Genomic DNA, 22,759 nt, shown 5'->3' with positions numbered 1-22,759 from the left:
GTTTTAACATCATACATATGTTGTAAACATAAAAGGTTAATACTATACTATGTTATCAAGCAAAGAACCTAGTCGGTAAACCCTAAGGAACCTAGTCGGTAAACCCTAAGGTTATCGCTATCGGTTAATGAAGGCGGAATGTCTACCGAGTGAAGTTTAGTATTCACCAAGTTGTAACCGAGCTATAACAGAATGCATTAAATGTTTACATGCATTATTTAATGAAGGAAGCTGATGAGCTGGAACTGATCAATGATTGGTGAGCCGTGAATGAAGTTTGTTAACGAATCTAAGGCAATAAAAAGTCGGTATTAAGATCTACAACTCAGATTGAACCGCAATACCCTGGCACAAGTTCCAAGACTAATATGCAAGTTCCAAGGCAGGGTAAAACATTTTCAAATCGAAAGATGCATTGAACCTGGACAAGATTGAAGATCTGATAGCTATGATTGATCATGGGAAATGTGATCAAGGAGATTAAGCGGTTACCTAATTGTTTATAAATAGGAAACGGTTGATAAACAATGTATGCGGGCAAGTGTATGCATAGGGATACTACATAGTGATTACCGAGCACATAAGCTTGAAGACCTGTTTAAATAACAGAGTATAGAAACCCAGCAGATAGACAAGATTAGTTCTATGTCTAGATTGTATTGAATAGATAAGAATCTGCTTTAGCATTTTAGATGTGAAGTTGCAGATAGATTTTATTACTGTTATTTTGTGAAAGTGACAGAAAATCTCTTAACCGAGTGGACTTAACAGTCTTATTTGTAAAACCCTCTAGCAAGGTGACATTCTGATTGAGTGTTTGAAATCCTTTAACAAGGTGAAGATCCTAACAGATCTGAGGGAAATCCCTTAACCGGGTCACATCTAGCAATGTGTTTGTAATCTTTAATAGGATTTGCTTTTAACCGAGCATACTCTAGAAGAGTATATTTATATTAGTGGGTTCGAAATCCCACAGTGGTTTTTCCCTATTTGGGTTTCCACGTTCTGGTGTTATGAGGTTTATGACGTTCATATGCTTTTGAGTTTGCATGTTTAACAGTTTTGGTTATATTACTGAAATATATGTTACCGAGGTTGAATCTGATGTTTTTATGGAAGATTAAGTTTGTATGATTCACCCCCCCCCTCTCATCTTGTTGGCTATTGGATTTGTACTTATATTAAGTATCAGAACTATCAACAGGGTGGGGGATATATCTCATCAATAAGATTTAATCCTCGTGGCTCCACGACATAATCAATAATTTTCTTAGAAGCTCCTATATAAAGACATTTTATCAACCTAATTTCATCTAAGAATGCTACATCTCCATTCCTATCATTCGTGCATTCGTCAAACATTCACTATCAATCATTTTCAGAGATCTTCAAGGCTGCATATTCATCATCAAGTATTGTGGAGAAAATTCATGTCAATTTTCATGCAAGTATGTGTATAATCAGGGTTTTGTGTTTGTCATGCCATTTCATACAATATTTGTGATTACATTCAAAGAGAAAAGCATCATCATCAACAATTACAAATCCGAGGTATATCTATTCAACATTTATTTTAGTATTTGCATTATTTCATTCAAGTTTAATTTCTAAACTAGGGTTTAACTTAGGCAAACCCCTATTCCCAACAATTTCCCCTTTCTTTATGTATGTAGGAAACAAGTACATAGTTGCATTCGTGAGGATCGACAGAGTTCACAAAGATGCACAGGTTCAACTTTTGATGACGAGAAATTTAGAGGACCATGGCGAATTGATACTACTTGGTCCTGAAAAATCAAGCCAAACTTTTGGGAACAAATTCATGACATCATATTTTGCCCGGATCTAGGTTGGTGTCTCCGTACGACATCTGTAGCACCTATTTTGCCCTAATCTTCTACAATCCAATTCAATTCAATTTAAGGAGGATAGAGCCCTATCAAAGGAGCCATAAATTTGATTAGAATCTTGATCTTTTAAAGCTGGATCTATTAGTTTCCTCTCCTCCCTAATGTAATGGTTAATAAGGTCATTTAGTGGTTTTATTATCTTAATTTAACCCTAACCCTAATTTCCCACCATTACAATTATCTATGATATATTTTATTAAGTGAAATTTTATGCTATCTATGTTATTATCTTAGGATATATTATTTTTTTAAGTGATATTTATACCCTAAGTGCTATAATTATAAATCATTGTTTATTTGAGTGTGCTCCTATTCCTATGTTTCATCTCATATATTTATATTATGTATGGGGCAACTATATTAGAGATCATATGCATTTACGTTTGGTGGGGTGGCTAATTAAATAGAATATAAATAAATAAATATATGATTATGTGTTGGGAGTAAATAAATAAATATTGATTATGTGTTAGGAGAAATTATATTTTAGTATTTTATTAATTGAAGTATTTATTAAATAATCGACGTTTTGTTAATGTTTTTGGTTATTGGTTGGTTGGATTGGTTTCTCTTCCCATACATGTTTTCAGAAGGAATTTTATTGTTGGTTTTTGGAGGAAGTTTTGGAGATTTGGACTTGCAACTTTTGGGGAGATTTTGAGGATTCTTTGGCTACAATTTTGGAGGAGATTTTTTAAGGGTTTTTGAATGGAGACTGAGTGCAATCTTTGGCTTTGATTCGTGAGGAGAATATTCTTGGTTTTGGATATTGTTTTCTTGGAATTTGGAGTGGTTTGTTGTTGGATTTGTTGCTAATTCTAAGAGGCTATGGATGAAATTTTTAGTGTGCAAGTTTCTCCTTCTTCCCTTGATCTTCAATTTGGAGGTTGGGTTCTTTATTTTTCTTGCATATCTTTGAATTTATCATGTTTTGAAATGGAAATGTGATGTTTGATATCATTTGTATCAATTTGAAATGTGTTTTCATTGTTGGTTTGAAATTGATAAGTTTTGGTTGTAATTTCTCTTGTTTTTCATAATTAAATTAGGGTTAATTATGAAAATTGCTTTCTTAATTTTTATGCATGGACTTTTGGGATGATTTGATTGAATTTTTGGAAGGTTATTAGGCACTTCCCAAATGGGTCTTGCTTTGATTTTTCCTATTGAGTCATCTCATTGCTTAATTGGATGTCAATGCAAGTGCACGGTTCTAGGTTGCGAGTGCGTAGTTCTAGGTTGCAAGTGCCCAGTTCTAGACAACAATTACATATGAAATAGGCACAATTGCACAACACATTAGATCAAATGTGCAGGAATCAATTCTAATTTTTGCATTTGCTGTTTGGTCTTGTTTTGGTTCCCGAGTCATCCTAGAGGCTCAATTAGGTCTTATATTTTGTTAGTCATGTGTTTTTGGGTTTGGCTGATGTGATTTGGGAGGATAGAGTGATCATATGCCCATTCCTATGCCTTTTTATTGGAGAAAAGAGTTAATTCTACATTCATATGTTGTTTTAGGGTTGACCCCTTGATGTTAGGGTCTAGTGAAAGTCTTAATTCTGATTATGCGTTCAATCTTTTGAAAATGGATTCATGGATGTCCAATATGAGATATATATGCTTTAGTGCTTTATGATTCCTTGAATTGAACTTTAGGGTATGTATAACTAGATGCATTAAGGGAGAGTGGCTCTCAATAGGGGGCGAGGCCCTAGAGAGCCTGCTAGGGTAACTCATTGGAGAGTTTCTTAATCAAGTGATAACCTAATCAATTAACTAGGATAAAACACATTAATAAGATAACACGGTGTCCCATCCATGGCCTTGAGTGCTTGTACAAACTAAGGATGGGAGTGGGAAGGCCTAACTATCTGAGGGGCATCGATTTAGTATAATCAAACCTCCTTGTCTTCATGATAGGACTGTTTCAGTTCTGCATGAGTTGTCAATGGGGGCTAGGGCCTAAAGAGGCTGCCAAGGTAACTCACGTTGAGGCTATGCAATGACACTCTTTCCTTATTGTACTCTAGTATCCTTATCATCTTTAGTTGTGAGTAGAAGCCTCTGGTGGATCCTTGTCATGTTTCATATTTGTCCTTGTTTGAGCTTTATACTTGTGTACACCTTTATGTTCCCCTGGATGTTTGGTGTTGTGCTTAAGAGTAGATCTTGTTTCCCTTCCTTATTGCTTGTGTGTTTGGGGCCTTGTGTGTATCACCTAGGCATGGTGGGGTGGACCTAAGGGTTCCACATGGTCGAGTGGTTGTTGCCAACCTCCATAGGGGACTGGTGACTTGTTCATGTGCATTAGGAAAGATCTTTATCTTCTTCATTTGAGTACCCTTGTCTTTCAGTTGCAAGTTATTCAGTAAATGTAAATGTAATATGTTATGTATCTTTGAGAAGCATTGTAACTATATTGTTATTGATTCTTGAACGCTCCATAAGGACATCAATGTAATTTAGATTGAAGCAATTAATATTCAATGTAATGATAGAATAATGTTTAGATAGATTAGTGTTGGTCCCGACTACTCATATGTGATTGTATGTCCTATCTTATTTCATGTTGAAAGGTTATCATAGGAACATTTGGGTTTGGTGCTTAAAATGAACCTAGATATAGATGTTGATGTTTATCATGTTATGGAATATTATAGTTGTTTCATTGTTGTTTCAAGCATTCTAATTCATGCTTGGATGCATTGCATAGTAGCGATGTTAAGGAACCCATAGAGGGCATTGTTTAGAGATATATGTTTATCTTCCACTTGTGCATATTAGTTGTCACCATCATGACGTGTTTGATGATATAAGGTATTATGTTTTAAAAAAAATATTGCTATGTTATTTTGTATGTTGATTGTTAGTTCCTTTGGGGTTCCTTAGCGGGGTGTTACAATTTTTCAAGATTTATTCAACGAAGATTAGGTGGATAGAATGAGAGAGTTCAATATTAACTAAATTGTAGAAGATCAACAATTGACCATGCTAAAATAAAGAAATTTGATGTCCCATAAACTATCCTTGACCTCATGACATTAAAAGTCTTCTATTCTATTCTACTCTACTAACCTATTTGAAAAAATAAATGATAACAAAAATTGTAGATTACTCGATTAAAATACACAAAAAAAGATCCACGATCCAAAAAAAAAGAGATCAAATTTATTCGCTTATAATAATATGCTTATTTTACACAACTTTTGTACTTACCCTTATAATTGAAAAATTTCATAAACTATTTGACCCATGAATGCTCTTAAAAACCTCCATTACCTAGATTTATATAAAATAGAATTTTAGTCTCCCCTCCAACTGCTTCCCTTACTCAAAATAATTTGAAAAAAGGAGCACAAGTTAGTTGTCCCAATTCACGGGGACGTCGGGGGTGTTTAAAATTAGGAAGCATAAAACGTGAATTAACGAACGTCAGTGTCGCGTGGGCCGTGGGGCAACACGCATTCCCAACAACTTGGAAATTAGTCCCTTTCCACTCCCTCCCCCACCTCATCTCAACCGCCACTTTATTTACACTCACAACTTTCCACCTTATTTTTTTCATTTCCTTTTCTCAAATGTCATACGTTCGGCGCATAAAAAGACTGATTGTCGATTTGTAATCGCCAGAACCCCTGACAAGCTTAATTTTGTAGTCTGCCTATTTGGTAACCAGCACCTGTCAGTACCCGGCACGGTCACACTCGGTCAACTATCAATCCTTTATTTAAAGGAGGGAATACCCGGCCGGCGACGGCAGTTGACCGTCTGTTTGTGTTCGTCTCCGTCTCATGTCCAGGGTCCCAGTCTTCCAAGCCCAGAGCGCCGAAAGCACCTTAGCTAAAGCGAGGTTCGAGGTTCGAGGCTCGGAGGGTGCAGTAAAGTAAATAAGCTGTTGCTAGAGCTGCCGGGCCGGATTTACCAGGGCGGGAGATTATCGGGAACGGGTAAAATACATCTTAAGATCTACTTGGGCAACCTTTTCAGATTTTTGCCTAAAACGGTTAAAATCTGCTGTCACTTCTTTTGTATGGGACGCTATACATTTACTCCGGCCTCGCTGGGCTCTACTCCGACCTCGCTGGAGTTAATCTGCACCTTACACGTCTTGGAATTTGAGCTCTTTTAACAAATTTCCCACCGTTACGAATACGAATGGCTATTCCAGTTCATGCATTGTAGTTGGGATTGTTCTGTAATTATAAGAGATCTTCCTTGGGACAACATTTTTGTATTGTACATTTTCAGCACAGGGAGGTATTTGCGTGGATTAGCGCGGGTGATTGGGAACAGTGTGCGTGAGCGCGGGGAGCCGGCATTCTTATTATTTAAAAGCTGTGTATTGTAGACGGCATTTTTGGACGACGACGTTTTTTCCTTATTTTTGTCGGTTTCGAAAGCTTGGCTTGCTGAATTCCTACGCTTGGGTAGCAAGGATTGGTAGAAAATGGTTGGGGAGAAGGGGGAAAAAGGACTGATAGAAAATGGTCGGGGTTCATCGTTGGAGAGTGTAAATAATGGTGTTGAAAGCAAGGTGGGATTTCAAAGTGCTGAGGCTCTGGTGGAAGACGGCATCAACCATGCTTGCCAACAGCTTACTATGAAGTTGAGTGATATTCACATGGCTTCAAGAAAGGATGCAGAAGCAGGTAGTGTACCGAGCTGCATTTTTTTTTTCCGGTGGGCATTGTTGAGATCTGCTAATTCTGTTGTCGTGGAATGTAGGTGCGCGAAGGGCGGATGTTGCAGTGTGGCTAAAGTGTATGTTTGAGAGTGAGCCATTGCATTTGGCCGATGAGCCTTCCGAAGAAGATTTGAGAGCCTGCTTGAGTAATGGAACGCTTCTTTGCAACCTCATCAACAAGCTTAATCCTGGATCTATACCCAAGGTAACTTTTTTATATGTAAATGCCACCAAAAACTATTATAAATTATTCCACAACGATTTTTTTCTTCGTGGAATTTGCAGAGCAGAGTAAGGATTACTTGGAATCACCGTTGATTCCTCGACATTTTAGTCAGATCCGAAATGTCACAACCCATCAAGAGCTTTTGCTTCAGTTCTGGAAGCAATGCCGCATCTAACAATACTTACTGTTTTTTGATATTTTAACCCTCTGTAATAGAAGGGCGAAATTCATTAAAATGAAGATTCAAAGTTCACGATTGTACAGTAACTAAACAGAGCGTCCAAAAACCAGATTATCCTGCTCTACAGCACATGAACAATTCTATTCTTATGCAAATGCCGAGCTTTGTTTTTCTATGGCTATCAAAAACTTGCATTAGCAGAAGAAAACAGATAGATAACCTGAAGCTTCTTCCTCCCAAAGTTCATACTGAACTACGTGGGAATCTCCTCCGAGTGTTTAATGATGTTTAAGTAGGAGATGGAAAGTGATATCTTTAGTACTTATACTGTCTTCATACTCTACCATAAGGTGGGAATGCCGCCATAAAGAGGCATAACATGATATTGCTTTTTCATGGGTCATTGCAGTAGTTCTCTGAATTGATTGAATTATCCACCACCGGATCTTTTCCCTCTGTTGCTTTCTTTCATTCCATTTTCCGCAGTTCATCAAACCAGTTTGTTTGTTGGGCCTATATATTTGCTTCAATTTCTTCCAGTGTTCCTTTTCTAGCAATGCTACCATGGACTAGTAATTTTTTATACCATCTCTTTGTCTACATCACCGTTTAATGACTGTTTTCTTTGATTTTTACTTTATCTAGCTGACCTTTATCATCTTCATTCTTTCAATTCCAAAACTTGCAGAAACAGATAGCCGATATGCAATGTTCAGGGTTGGCTTCAGTGTTGTCAGACTTTTAAGCTGGTTTTTTATGGATATTAAGAACAGAGTTCCTATCAGAACATGAATTGCAGAGATTATCTTTATAAATGTACTTAGAGTAAGAACTTGACATGTCGTTTTGATGATACTGTACCATGCTATGGATTTAACTTTTTATTTTCTGTTCTCATACTCATTAGTTTTCTTAATTATTAAACAATCCTTTTGAAGCCAAGAATTTTTTTAATCATATGACAGTTAATTTCAGTTATCGAGAGAGGATTCAAGGTGAAGATTCATCAGAAAAATCTTATACCCATTTTTTGGCAAGTTGGCCCTCAAAAACCTTTTATCTCCTTAATATTCAGGGAGTTTGTTTTTGTCCCTATAATGATGCTTAATGGAAATAACATGGGCCTATAGTAAAAACTGTAATTCCATTTCATTTTCAACCTCTCAAAGTCGCCAAAGGTTTATTTAAACCTGAATTACGAAAATTTCCATTTGAACACTTTATATATGGTACACTCTCATTATGACAATTCATTATTTTATGATCTAATGCCTGCCAAGGTCAAGGTTTTACTACTAGCATCATGCTATACTCAAGCACACCCACACCTAGGATAACATGCCAATTCAAAACCCAGTACTTGACACCTTCAGACTAGGGCGCCCAGCAGCCCTGTTGGGCACAGTCTGCACCGAATTTCAGATTGAGGTTCCTATCTGTATCTTTGTTCCAGATCTGCCTTGTTGTTTCAGTTATTCTTTCTGTATTTTCTGTTTTCTGTCAAATTCAATCATTGCCCTGGATCAAATACACACACTTCACAATCTCGTACTTCTTTTGCAACAAAGGAACAAAACACTAGTGCCTAGCTATCCTATCAGGACTGTAGCTAGGCCTATTCGTGTTCCAATGTTATGAAAGGGAATTGGGATCTTTAGTTTGCATTGCTAGCCCTAAGATCTCATTTCCTTACATTTCAGAACCTTTAGTTTTCTGTTTAAGCCCTCAAGAATTCATTTCTTCCTGGTTTCTAAGGAAGACTACGGACAATCTACATCATCACTCAAAAGGTTTACAATCAATAATTGCAATAAGGTACAACCAATAATCTAATGATGTTATCATAATCACACTCAAAAATCTAAAACGTTTGTGCCTGCATATCATTGTGGGTATAATAATTGATGTCAGTCTACAAGGCACATCAATCAACCATTTTATTAAAAATGTGAGGGGAGCAATGTTCTATCAACCATTTGCAATTTTACAGACTCATTCATGTATTAGAAAAGTAAAAGAGATTCCTCGTACCTATCACTCATAATGCCTATCAGGAGGAGCATGATAATTATTTTCATGTTACCTTACCAAGGGAGATGTTATACAACAGATTTGGACTGCTATGTAATAAAAAATTAAAATAAAATCAACAAACCCGTGTTTACCCCACTATGACTATTGTCTTTTATAACCTTGCCAGAATTAATGGGACCCAATACAAGGTCCTTGACAAAAGCTTTTAAACCCAATAAGAGCCTAAATCCTAATTCAAGCGAGGGATTATATTCCTTAAATCAACATGTATTGATATAACTCAATTCTTGATTTAGCATGATTGTTCGTATACTCACAACTTGCGTTTATCAAGGTTTTACAAGACAAACAGTAATAACCCTGAACCTTTTGGCATGGCATACATTCACAACCAAGCTGCTACCGATAATTTAGAACAGCAGAGCTGTGGGGTCATATTCGGTGCTGCAGTGAGTGCTAATATGAGTAAAACAGTTTGTATTGTAGGGTGAAAGTCCAATTGTATGCAATTCCTGGACAAAGAATTAGAACTTGCAGTGGTCAAAGTCAAACAAACAGGGCTGCCAACAAACAAATTTTAGGTTATATAAAAGAGCAAGAGGATGCATATAAGGCAGCTGAAGAAAATCAATTGAAGTCAATCCTTCATCAAGAAAAGGATCTCAACTGAGTAAACCACCTTAAGATCCAACTTCTTCCCCATTTGTGGTCGCCACACTCTTTTTTGGTGACACTGTCTTCAGAAGAGGATGATACTACATATCACAAAAGGACAAAAGTTGCAGGCATGTTGGAAAGGGATTTTGAAAATAATTGGAGGAGTTTGCTGATTAGCTCTTTGGGAGATTTATTGATGCCAATAGGCTTCCATTCAACCTTGTGAGGTCACATACGGTGGGAAATGATGAAGGGAATCAATGAGGCCCCCTAAAAGATACATATTGCCTAGCTATGGAAAGTGTGCACTGCCCTATTGGCCAAGGAAAGGACACATGTGGACATTTTATTTTAGTTCATTAGGCATTCCTGGGTTGAAACAGAAGCGTTCATTTTTCTTGGATGAAAAGATTGCAAAAATAAACTTTTGATTAATGTTATTGTAATGTGCCTTACAGGATCAATATTTTTCTGGGTATTCTATTGTAAAAGGTAGATGAAAGATGCACAATTTATTGCCAACATCCTTTGAGTTGGTGGGCCTCAAAATTGTGTTCAAATTATAATGGACAATGCTAAAAATAATAGAGCTACAGGGTTCTTGATTGAGGAGATATATGACCATATATTTTGGATGTTGTGTGTCCTTCATTCACTTGACTTGATGTTGCAAAAGTTTGGTATTTAAAGTGAGTGGATAGAACTGGTTTATATAGAGACCAATGAGATCTGAATATATGAGATCAATGAGATTTAAATGCATGTGACTAATAATCATAGTCATAAACCATCTAGCTTCAAGTTTTTCTCAAAGTTGGAGCTTCTAAAGATAAATATTAAATAGTCTTTACTTAAATATTTTGTGTGATTTTTTAAATTTTTATATTAAATTAAAATTAGTATTCTTTGTTTTTAAAGTAGAAATTAAAAAAAGGTAGTAGATGCTGTATTATACATTCTTGTTTATTTGTTTTACTACTTAAAAATATTTTGATTCCTATGAGGTTGTTGAGACTTGATTCACATTGCATACAATTGCTGTCAGAAAACTTGTGAAGGTGTGAGTGACTTAATTTGCCATGGGAATCAACAACCTTCAGACTTATGTATTTAATCAAATTGAGAGAGGGTCCAAAGAGTGGAAAGGCTGATCCTAGATCACAGTTGGTGGGGTTGTGTGGATTATTTGTTGAGTTTCATTGAGTACACCATTAGTATGATTGGATTTACTGATATGGATCAAACTTGTTTGGGTGAAAGCTTTGATGGAATCAACCCCACGATTGATAAAATAAAGGGAATGATAGCAACAAAGGAGCAAGATCTTTTAGAGTCATTTATCAAACAGGTGGAAAGAATTCTTATTGCAGTGTCACAAAATGACCACCTTGCTACATCTTCTTGCCTTTGCTCGAGCTCATAAATCTGACAACATTGAGATACTAATGTTTCCTAGGAAGTATGCTACCATACATGGATGTTGAAGTTAGTGATGAGTACAGGTGGAAAGAATTCTTATTGCAGTGTCACAAAATGACCACCTCGCTACATCTTCTTGCCTTTGCTCGAGCTCATAAATCTGACAACATTGAGATACTAATGTTTCCTAGGAAGTATGCTACCATACATGGATGTTGAAGTTAGTGATGAGTACAGGGTGACATTTATTAGTTTCTTTCCTGATGTAGGCACACAGGTTATAGTTGTGGGCTAATTTGGGAAGTTTACATCTTCAACAAGACACAACCTTAGCATTCTTCAGGATAAGGACAAGGGCACTTACACATGGTTGAACCTTCATGGCCAAGGATCTATATACTTGCAACCTTTTGCCATAAAATTTTATCATAGGTATTTTTTTTTTACTTTCGTAATTTTAAATTTTTTAATAAATCAATTAAAAGTTTGGGAAGTTAACATCTTCAACAAGACCCAACCTTAGCATTCTTCAAGATAAGGCCAAGGATACTTACGCATGGTTGAACCTCCATGGCCAAGGATCTATGTACTTGCAACCTTTTGCCATCAAATGTTATCATAGGTATGTTTTTTTAATTTTTCTTTTTAAAAAAAAAGAACTCTTTTTACTTTTGTAATTTTTAAATAAATTAATTAAAAGCTTTTTATTTGATAAATTTACCCAAATAGGCTGCAAGTTACTTTACAACTGAGAAAGTTGGGGTACATACTCCTTTATCTACTTAAGTGCAACTGTTGCCAAGAAGGTAATAGAAGTTGGTGTATGCGCATTACAACTTGTGCATCATATCACACAAACAAGTTGTTGATTACAAGGAAGGGCTGGTGGGCTGTTAGAATGTAGATCTAGAGCAGCCAGATTTATATGCTTTCATTTCATGTCTTGCGTTAGTCAACAACAATAAGGGTAGCAAATAGAACTGATTATAAAATTGATTTAGCATAGCTAGTGGGACTAGCACTGGAGTTGCTTTTGTTTCTAATGAACCAAGTGATGATGGGGGTGCTTTTGATGAAGAGCAATATGACAACTCATATTGATATTCCATGTAGATTATATTGCTTAGTCTTTGATCATTGGATGGATGCTATAAAGTTTGTTTAACCATTTTTATTTATCAATTATCAAAATATCAATAATATTTTGTAGTTAGTTTTGTTTATTACGCATATTATGGTTAATATGTTTATATGGCAATAATTTATATATTTTTAATATTTATATTTTTGATATGGTTGTACCCAACTTGAACCTAACTCGAGGCAAACAAAATTACAAAATGCTATAAGCAATGCCTGTATCTGAATTGGTAGCAGAATTGACAACTTAGACACTTCTCCATCCACACCTCAGTCGCTTCCATATTTACCATGCAAGAAAATTCAAATAGTTTTTTTTTCCTTCAATTTGGACAACTCTCCTGTAAATCATTATCACATGATCGTGGTAACTTCAGGTACTAAGTCTAAGTTAAAAGCATGCAATGTTTCTATTCAAAGACCTTAAGCAACATATACATTTGATTTAATGGACATCCAAGGGCATCTAGATGGCAATTGCACAGCTGATTCTAGGAAATATCAAAAATCTAATTTTTCTGTTATTTCTGCATTTTTAAAATTTGCATTTTCAGAGGCATTCGGAGTGGAATTGGACCTTGAGACTATGAATAGATGTTTAGGAGGAGAGTTGATGGCTTCCTTCCAATTAACTCAAAAAAGTTCTCTTGGAGGTTTTTCCAACACATCCAACTTATTCAGTTTTAATTTTTGCCCAGTGGGCTAGGAGTTATGACCTTGCCAAGCCCGTACCAAAATATAATAATTCTTATAGTAATTTTTAATTTTGTAGTTAGTTTATCTTCATCCAGCTGCCCATTTCAGCTTCCAAGGAAGTGACTTTAGTTTCCAATGGGAACCATAGTTTACTAGATTTTCTAGTTTGGTTTCAAAAATCTATAAATCGGTTGAATTGGAAGCAATGTTCAAAGTAGAAGGCATGCATCTCTTTCATAGAGTTTGCCAAGTTAGTATTGGCTCTCAATTTTAATAAAAAGCTTTCCTTGTTCAACTTCAGTTATTTTCTTTACATCTTTTGCTTGCTTTGTCGATACTGGTTGCAACACATTCAGTCCCTCACTGGTGTATTGTCCATTAGTATCACAGCCTAATCCAGATCAACATTAGGGAATTAAAAGACCAATTACACATACAAATGCAAGATGCAAACACAATCATCATGGTTTCTGCAATTTCTTTTCTTTGATGATCCTTGATGTTGAATCCTCTCTCTTCTATGATTCCTTTTTACAGTACTACTTTCAAATGCTTCTATACACATGGTGGTAAGCATAGTTAGTCATTATCATCATATAGAAATAATAATAAATGAGCATTAAATCTACGCAAATAGGAGTAAGCATATTTAGTCATGACTCATTATCATCATATAAAAATCATTATAAATGTACTATAAAATAACTATATATAACATTTGAACATCACATGTTCAGAAATTGTCTGTCTCCCTTAGGGATGCAGCATCCTTGGGATCTGGATACCTGTTCTATACATTTTGGGAATGGGGGGAGGATAAGGTATTCCCCCAGTGCTCACCTTTTCTGAATTTTTTTGGGACATCTCTGAGATATGCCTTTCTTTTTTCAGAAAATGGGGATGCCCTGGTTATCTTGTGTACATTAGAGCATCCCCATGGTAGACATGTAAAACTAACAACTTTTTTTATCTAAAACAAATAATACCCTAAAAGAGGGAAGATCCGCCAAAACCAGAAATTTCTCTATAAATCCATAACCAGTGCTGTTTTTGCATCCAGCAAAAGAGGAGAAGAGTAAAAACAAAGAAGAGGAAGAGGAAGAAGAACAGTTTCCAAGGTATCATTAGGATGATGACTTATCTGTCTGAGCTTCTTGCTCAATGTATCTATGTGCTATATGCTTGATGCACAATTTTTTCTTTTGTTATCTCTCAATATAAATCACACTTCATAATATCATTGTGTCTATGACTCTACGGTTATCGCTCTATCAGGTGGATTGTGGACCCAATGAATTGTTATTGTATTTTTTATAATATTATCTTCTTTTAGGTTGTTTAAATAATTTTTAGGTGTTTCAAACTTATTTATATTTTAAAAATTAAAAAATTAGTTTTTATATGTAATTTTAATTGCTGTTATCCCTCCCAAAATCTAGAAAATTTTTCTGTTCTTGAAATCCCATCCCTCCATCCCTGAAACTTGGAGAAACATTTGTAATAAATGCTTTTATATATTCGATAATTCAAATCAGAAACAATAGTTCAAATCAACAGTGCATTATTACTGGGATGGGATAATTCTAACTCAGGTTATGTGATACTTAAGCTAAAATGATAAGGTTTAACTAAAGATAAAATGATGAATAACAGGAAGGACAATGTCTAAGATGGTAATGACTAATCCTTGAATATAAAGGATTATGACTTGCCTCATCATAAAATATTACTGAAATAAAATGTAGCATCTAGTCATTGAATAGTCTTCACATAATTTATCATCAATATAACTACCATAACATGATGCCCTTACCAAGACTCAGTAAACCACATATAATCAAAATAGCACATCTCAGATCCGATCATTTTATGGTCTTAGTGCAAAATGATGCTGGTTAAGTGATTGAAAAAAAATCCGCCAGGGTACCTGTGTGCTTGGAAGAGAGTTACAGCCAAAGAGGACATTAAGCAAACATCTTGGTTTCTTCTTGTAATCCTTTGAGCTCCCTATTATTTGCATGATTCAGTTCTCATAGCATTGACATTGAGGGTTGATTTAGTTCCAACTTTTAAGATCATCTTCTTAAAATAAATTGCAGAGCTTTATTCTTGGAATAAAAGCCTCAAGTTTGGTCACATTGTTAGAGCAGGGATTGAGTTAAGATGAATATCAAGCTCCAAGTTCCTTGAAAGACCAACATCCCTGGCAGGGCATTGGTTTCTTTTGGATGTCCTGTTAAAGTTAAGTCTATAATGGACTCTGTGGTGTGGGGGATTCCAGCTGCTTTGAGTCCTGGAAGACTTACTATGCTTGGCCTCTTTAGTGGATAATGCTTATGCTGCAGCTATACTATTTTGCATAAAGATGATTCTTGTTTTGTACATTAGCATTTCATGGCATTTCAAAAATAACTTGGGCATTTGGAAAATCTTATGCTTTTACCTGGAAACTGATTTGCTTTTATTGTTTTAAGCTGGACAGAAGTGTTTTGGACCTTTTGGTTATTCTATGTCTGTTTGTTTTGTATTTGTACATTTTTTGAGGGCAATCTGTGTTTTCAGATTATATCAAATCCAAGCCTGGCTGGTACTGAAGGTGCTGCACATTCAGCATACCAACGGTTTGAGAATCTTAGGAATTTCTTGGTGGCAATAGATGAATTAAGGCTTCCAACTTTTGAAGCATCTGATCTCGAGCAGGCATGGGCACTCTGTTTTTGCTGATGTAGATTGCTTAGCATTTAACATTCTTTTCCCTTTTTTTTTTTCTCAACATTGCTTTGTGCTGGTGTCCACAGGGAAGTATGGTGAATGTCATTGACTGTCTTCTATCTCTAAAAGAATATTTTGACTGGAAACATGGGACGGAGGTCCAGTCTCTATTGAAACAAGCGACTGACATAGGCATCCTTAATGAAATCAAGTCTACAGGAAAAAGTCCTTCTCCTGGAAAATTCCTCAGCAGCACTCTTAAAAATGGAAGTCAACCACGGAAAAGATGGATACTTCCAGATCTGGATAACTGTCTGGCTTCAGATACCCAGCCTGCTGATGAATCTCCAGGTTCAAATGGTCAAAAATCAGGCAGGTGGCCTCTAAAGCCTGGCGACTTCAGGGGTAATGTGGGTTTAGAGCAAAGATATGATTTTGAAAGTCTTTTAACAAGTTCTATTATGTCAGGTAATACATCTAAAAGGATATCCCATTCCTGGAAATATTTAACCCTACTCTTTGAGGGAATCTAGCATATTTTTCATCAGTTTAGTGTCAGTTGACTTATGTCCACATTTCCTTCACAAATCCCGAATTCAGTTGCTAACTGTTCCTTGTTTTTATTGTACTTTTAGATTCTACAACGGCATGGATACAACACATTGGACAGAAGTTTCGTGAGCTTCTTCAAGTTAAAGCAATGCGTTATCCAGACATTCAAGCAGTAGAGTGTTCTGGAATGTTGAAATGTCTTGATGTAACTATATAAACCATAGCCATTGTTGAAATATATAGGCACTGTCAAAATGTAAAACTCTTCTGTTTTTCTTTTTAATCCTTTCCACTTTCAATTTTTTAGGTTTCACTGATATCAACCCATTTCTTTTACACACACCACTTTTCTGTTGCGTGCAGAATGCACCATCTCAATCATTTTTAAGCCTTGTGAGTGCTATTCTTGGTGACAAACATAATGAAGAAGTTCCATCTGTAAGTTATTTAAATTCTAATACCTAAGTTGTTTTCTGAAGTTGACTATCCAATAGCAGTTTTCAGTAACATGGTCTTTATATGTAGTCTAAGGCATGCCGTCCATTGGAATGCTTGTCTTGCAAATGATGCCTTGATTTCTGAGTCTTTCTAAATTTCAGCAGTTTGATGAATCAATGTAACCCAAAAGATGGCTCTGGTTGTATGTATGTTTTACAGCTAGTAGAATTTATGTTGAGGAAAGTAATGGAAGAGTTTGAACGCCGTCTTCTAGCTCAAGGGGAACACACAAAGAAAGTATGCACAAGGAAATCCTCAATGGCAGATTACAAAGGATTCATATAAAGCAAGATGTGCTAGTATATTGAGTTTTCTGGGAATCTTTTTCTTATCAAAAGCTTATATTTTTTGAAATGATTGTTGTCTTGCTAAAGAGATGTTTGATTAAATAGATTGATCTACTTTTGCAGCTGAAACTTGCACTAAGAGAAGTTATTGCTCGAGAAGATAAAATAATGTCTAGGGCAAATGGACTTGAGGCTCTTGCAGCTGGCACTGCAGAGGAAATCAAGGTATGCATAGGATATATAATTGGAATTAAGTCATGGTAGTGTTTTCTGCTTAATAATTTAAGGATTTTTGGAATTTGTATTCTAGTTAAGTCTGATGTTTTGTTTTCCTTGTATATGTTTAACAGCTTCTTACAGATCAACTGCATAAGATAAAGGTTTGTTTTTTCTTGTTAATTTTTTTTTTCAATTTATTTTGTGCTTATAGCCAGGATTACCAAATTTTTGTTAATTAATTATCCTTTTCTTTTGTTAATTGTGATTAATGGAAAAATTTAAGCATTGTATGATTGTAAGTAAAATATTTTTCAACATTATACTGTGAATTTATAAACAGACCAACCATAGTTCTAATAAAAACCGGTCTTTATTTGTTCATCTTTCCATGAATTTTATGTATTAATGAATATAGACTAATCTCTTGGTTTGTTAATGATTGCATCTTTTCTTATTGCCCCATGTGACGTGTGAACGATTTACATTCATCAATTGTACACGAATCCTTTGTTTTTGCATTTTATATTCTGTTTATGACAATTGCAGTTGAAATCATGCTCATTTAGTTAGACTGGATAATCTTGTTTTTCTTGGATAAAAGATGGGACTTACTTCATTTATCACATGGTATTACAACTACTTTTCTTATGGGTGATGAGCTGATGTGGATGCAAGCTTTGTCAAGCACTAAAGGTATACATGAAGTATGCTAGTTAGTATTGTGTGTGGAGGTATCTGTCTTTAGGGACATGTTGCATTGTCAAGTACTAAAGGAATATATGAAGTATACTAGTAAGTATTATGTGTGTAGAGGTATCTGTCTTTAGGGAAATGCTATATTGCAACCCAATCTCTCATGCAGAACAGTAAATTTCTATTGCCACTGCCTTAACTGAGCATTTAGATAGCAACTATTGCACCCATATACCAGCATATCTAGATATTATTATAGTGATGTGTGTATGTATGTGGTCATTTCAAATAAAACTCATCTAAGAGGTAGCCATATGTATATCTGTGTGCACATGCATGAATATGGGCATCTTGAAATAAAACCCTTATGAGTGGTGCCCTATCCCCTAACGCAATACATATGCCTATGAATTTGGTGCTTATAATTATGCCTTCTGATGTCTTAATATGTAGGCAAATTATCTGAAACTCATGGACGGGGCATATTCAATGTCTTAGATATAGTAGAAGAGGCACAAAGAACAAATATCATCTTGTAATAGGAGGATGTTCTCATTATTGATGCATATTTCCTATATGCTAGTTTTTTTCGTACACCGTGCTGAATATATGCAATCCCAGATAAAATGAGTTTCTTGAAAGAAACATTGCCTCTATAAGAAAATAAAAGCTTACCAAATTGGCAATAGCTAGTTATCTGGACATTTCAACAATGCTTTTTATAATCTTGATGTGTAAGTTGATGCATGTATTCTATTTTAAGTTTTAACTTATAACATTTTTTACAAGTTTGCCCAGGAGCATGTACCTGGCCAAAATTGGTTCACACCCAAAACAAACCCGTACCAGGTACCCAGTGAGGGTGTAGGTGTGAAACACGCCCCTTTTTGCACTATAGACATACGAGGTGCAATCCAATACACTGGTACTTAACCACAATTACCCTCCACTTAAATTCGCATTAAACTACAAAAGTGAATTTGCAAAAGAATACAAGTAAATGAAACTCTAAATTTATCCAATATCTATTATCATTTTCTTGATTTGACCTTTTTTAATTCTCAACTGCCATACTTCTCTTCATATTATTCACAAAAAACAGCTTGCAAACAAAATTTGAAGGGTTTGACATCCAACCAGCAAATATTCTCACCCATTAAACCGATATTGACTTGTCATGACTCCTCAACTGTTGCAACCTGATGTCATATTACAACGACATACTTTCTTAATTTTAATTTACATGTAGTAACTTACAACTCTTGAACAATTTCTATATCATGATTAGTTTGTAATTCACACATGACATTTGTAGATGCATTGAAATTAAATCATATCTTATATGATATGATATATTTTAGTTTAATCAGGACTTTGTTTTATCATGATCTTATATATTTAAAGTGTCATATTTCTAAGTTTGATGTTTACAGTTTAATATAATTCCGTACCCAAATTTTGGGTGCCTGTGCTGTGCTTACTCTGTACCCATGCACCTGCTAGCCAAGTTGTGGCTTGCGTCAAGTGCTGTTTACCCCTGCTTCTATCTAATCTTGCTATTTTGTTCAAGAAGAAATCGATGGCATCCAAATGTATCTAATATACATTTTCCAGATGGAGAATACTCAAGTGGAAGATGAGAGGAAAGCAAAGGAGCAAGATATAATACGACTTATAAAAGAGAGGGAGGAAAGTAACGCTGCTATTCAGGCCTTGAAAGAGGAATTAGAAATGATGAAGAAGACCTATCAGGAATACATGCAGCAATTGGAATCGCAAAAATGTGATGTTGAATTAGATTTGCAGAAAAAATTGAAGGAAACAGAAGATCTTTTGGTTCTATCAAAAAGGAAGACTGAAGAGCTAGAAGAAACCACTGCTATGGAATTACAAAGTGTGAGACTTAGGGATGCTTTTTACCAAAAGTTCTCAAGTAGCCATTTTCAAGCACTTCAGGTTTTATGCTATCCTTTACCTCATATGTCATATGACTTTTGTGGTACATTTATGTAATACCGAATTCGTGAATTTGATGTTTTGTCCATTCTGAAAATACCTCAGGAGACGAGAATGGTTTTTCAACAGACCAAAGAAGAAGTTATTAAAGTGCAAGAGAGCTGGAAAACAGAAATTGCAATGTTGGGTAAGTTATGCACTGTCTTATATGTAATTTATTAACTGTTCGAGAGGCATTCTTTGGAGTCATGGAAGGAAACATTAGCTACTTTTTAGAGAAATGTTGATAGTTGTATGTGATACAGAAGAACAACTAAAGGGAATAGCAAATGTTGCGACAAAGTATCACAAAGTTCTTGCAGAGAATCGGCAGCTGTACAATGAAGTTCAAGATCTGAAAGGTGTGTTTTATATTTGATTTACCATTGTATTGTAGTGATTTCATGGGTGTAGGCTGTATTTCATGGGCATTGTCAAACTCATATTTATTCTTCCCAATTCTGAACTTACTTTGGGTCCCACAGGAAATATTCGTGTGTATTGTAGAGTGAGACCCTTTATTTCTGGCGAGTCTGGGAGACACACTACAATTGAATACATTGGTGAAAATGGAGAGTTGATAATTGCTAATCCCAACAAGCAAGGCAAGGACTCTCCAAGGATGTTTAACTTCAACAAGGTCTTTGGTTCTTCTGCATCTCAAGGTATAGTGGTTTAAATAAGGGAAATTTATTTCAAGCAAGCTGATACATTTGGAGTTTGTGGGCATGATTTTGTTTGGAAAGGCACAATAAGTTATAAAATATAGTATTTTTGAATCTAAACAAGATGGAAACAATGCAATGCAAGATCCAAATTCAAAATCCACACAATCACGAAACTAAGCCTAAGATCTATGATAAGCAATAATACCATAGCAAAGACCTTAGATTGCTCTATTGTTACTTGATACTTGCTTGAATGCTTGATGTAGATTTGCGCTCAGATTTAATAGCCTAACTTTGATATCAACATGATATTATCAAGGTTTTGCTTGATGATAGATTCTTAATAGTGATAGTGCTAGCTCTTGACAATGCTAATGCTTGATAATTTGACTATAGTGTAGGTGCTCAAAAGTGCTAGGGGGAAAATGAGTGAGTGAAGGTCTTATTTATATGCCTCACATAACATTTGATCAGTGGTAGAGATTAAATGGCAGGATTCACAGATGAGAAAAGTTGAGAGAGGGTAGGACCTATGCACATGGATTGATGAGGTGGAAGGATAAGGTAGGATGTAAATGCATAGAGAAAATAAATAAAATATTAATTTTATTTATTTAAGGTGGGAAAATTAAACAAATTATTTGAATTTATTTAATTTTGAAAGGAGGTGTTAGCTAATTAGATAATTTTTGAAAGACTCTTGATATTATGCATGCTTCTTAGGTGAATTTGACATCTTATTCCCTTTATTTTGAGCCCATTTGATAGAATGGCTTGTTTTGTAATAGAATTGTTTCATTAGTAAGTTGGAAAAATTTGCAGATTGTATTGACTCTTGAGCCATGCAAACAGCCAATGAGAATGAAACTGTGTCAGAAACATACTTTGATGCAATTTTTGTATGATGGCAAGGTTTCTAAGTACTTGTTAGTCTTGTTTTGCAGGTCACTTCTAAATACTTAAAAATTACAATAGCATTTGGTTTCAAAATTCAAAATTCAAAATATAACCTGACTTATATAAATAAGTACTTATTAATCTTTTGCTGGATAATTATTTCTATTCAGCTTCATTCTTTTTAAAATTATTAAATAAATTCACAGACTCAATAGCATTTCATTTGTTAACATCCAAAAGTGTTCTTTTAATGTTTAAAGCTTAATTTTTGTCTAACATGATCACAGAGGAAGTGTTTCTAGACACGCGACCATTGATCAGATCTGTTCTAGATGGATACAATGTATGCATTTTTGCCTATGGTCAAACTGGTTCTGGAAAGACTTTCACAATGGTATTTCTACTTCTTTTTCACAATGCTTCAGCTTTAGTGATTAGGAGGTTACTTGGTATCTGTTAATTGTCTAAGTGTCATTTATTTCTCTGCAAGAAAGTTTATTGGAAGAATTTTTCATTTTCTTTTTAATTTTCTCTCTATGGTCTTGATTGTTGCCATTGTTGTCTGTGACCAGACTGGTCCGAATTCATCGTCTGAGGAAGACTGGGGAGTTAATTACAGAGCAATAAATGATCTTTTTCAAATTTCACAAAAAAGAAGAGAGCTGTTTAGATATGAAGTTGGTGTACAAATGATTGAAATATATAATGAGCAAGTTCGTGATCTACTTATAAATGATGGATCACAAAAAAGATATCCTCTCAAGCATCATTGTTTTATGAATGTACCAATCAAACATTGGTTGGTAAATTAGATTTTTTTTTTCTAGCGGTATAGTGTATTTTTAATTGGGTGTTCTTATACTTATCCTGGTTCCTGTTGGCTGTTGCTTTTACAATTCCTGTCATGACTACCACCTTTCTAATTTCACTTAATAAGATTTTTTTAATACTACTTTGCCTTCTCTTTTTTGTTTCTCATCATGCTTGTTATCCTTTTCTTCATTGTTGTATCCACTGGTTATACCTGAGAAATGACAGCATTTTTTATATATTTTTTAATTGTTATCTTTGACTTACCTACACTTGGGATCCGAAGCATATCTCAGCAAAGTGGACTCAGTGTTCCTGATGCTAGCATGTTTCAAGTTGAATCAACAGCAGATGTTGTAGATTTGATGAAAATTGGTCAGAGGAACAGGGCAGTAGGTGCCACTGCACTTAATGAGCGCAGCAGCCGCTCTCATAGGTGCTGATGTTTGATTTCTTTATTTTCTTCATCTGTTACCTA

At 35.2% G+C, this 22,759-nt stretch overlaps 1 protein-coding gene across 1 annotated transcript in view; it reads left to right on the top strand.

Annotated features, from left to right (window-relative positions):
• The first annotated feature begins 5,660 nt into the window (after positions 1–5,660).
• Positions 5,661–22,759, top strand: part of LOC131037307 (kinesin-like protein KIN-14J) — a 31,379-nt gene continuing 14,280 nt past the window's right edge. The window contains exons 1-16 of the mRNA XM_057969402.2: positions 5,661–6,562; positions 6,639–6,802; positions 15,513–15,650; positions 15,749–16,130; positions 16,298–16,419; positions 16,578–16,652; positions 16,872–16,949; positions 17,123–17,224; positions 17,350–17,379; positions 19,526–19,867; positions 19,973–20,054; positions 20,173–20,268; positions 20,392–20,571; positions 21,759–21,865; positions 22,044–22,223; positions 22,554–22,717. Coding sequence (XP_057825385.2) covers positions 6,361–6,562; positions 6,639–6,802; positions 15,513–15,650; positions 15,749–16,130; positions 16,298–16,419; positions 16,578–16,652; positions 16,872–16,949; positions 17,123–17,224; positions 17,350–17,379; positions 19,526–19,867; positions 19,973–20,054; positions 20,173–20,268; positions 20,392–20,571; positions 21,759–21,865; positions 22,044–22,223; positions 22,554–22,717 — 2,444 coding nt within the window. The 5' untranslated portion in view covers positions 5,661–6,360. The remainder of the gene's footprint in view (positions 6,563–6,638; positions 6,803–15,512; positions 15,651–15,748; positions 16,131–16,297; positions 16,420–16,577; positions 16,653–16,871; positions 16,950–17,122; positions 17,225–17,349; positions 17,380–19,525; positions 19,868–19,972; positions 20,055–20,172; positions 20,269–20,391; positions 20,572–21,758; positions 21,866–22,043; positions 22,224–22,553; positions 22,718–22,759) is intronic.

This window comes from Cryptomeria japonica, chromosome 6 (assembly GCF_030272615.1).
Source record: "Cryptomeria japonica chromosome 6, Sugi_1.0, whole genome shotgun sequence".
Classification (NCBI taxonomy): domain Eukaryota; kingdom Viridiplantae; phylum Streptophyta; class Pinopsida; order Cupressales; family Cupressaceae; genus Cryptomeria; species Cryptomeria japonica.
The sequence above is the reverse complement of the archived record's forward strand: the minus strand, read 5'-3'. Positions and strand labels throughout refer to the sequence as shown.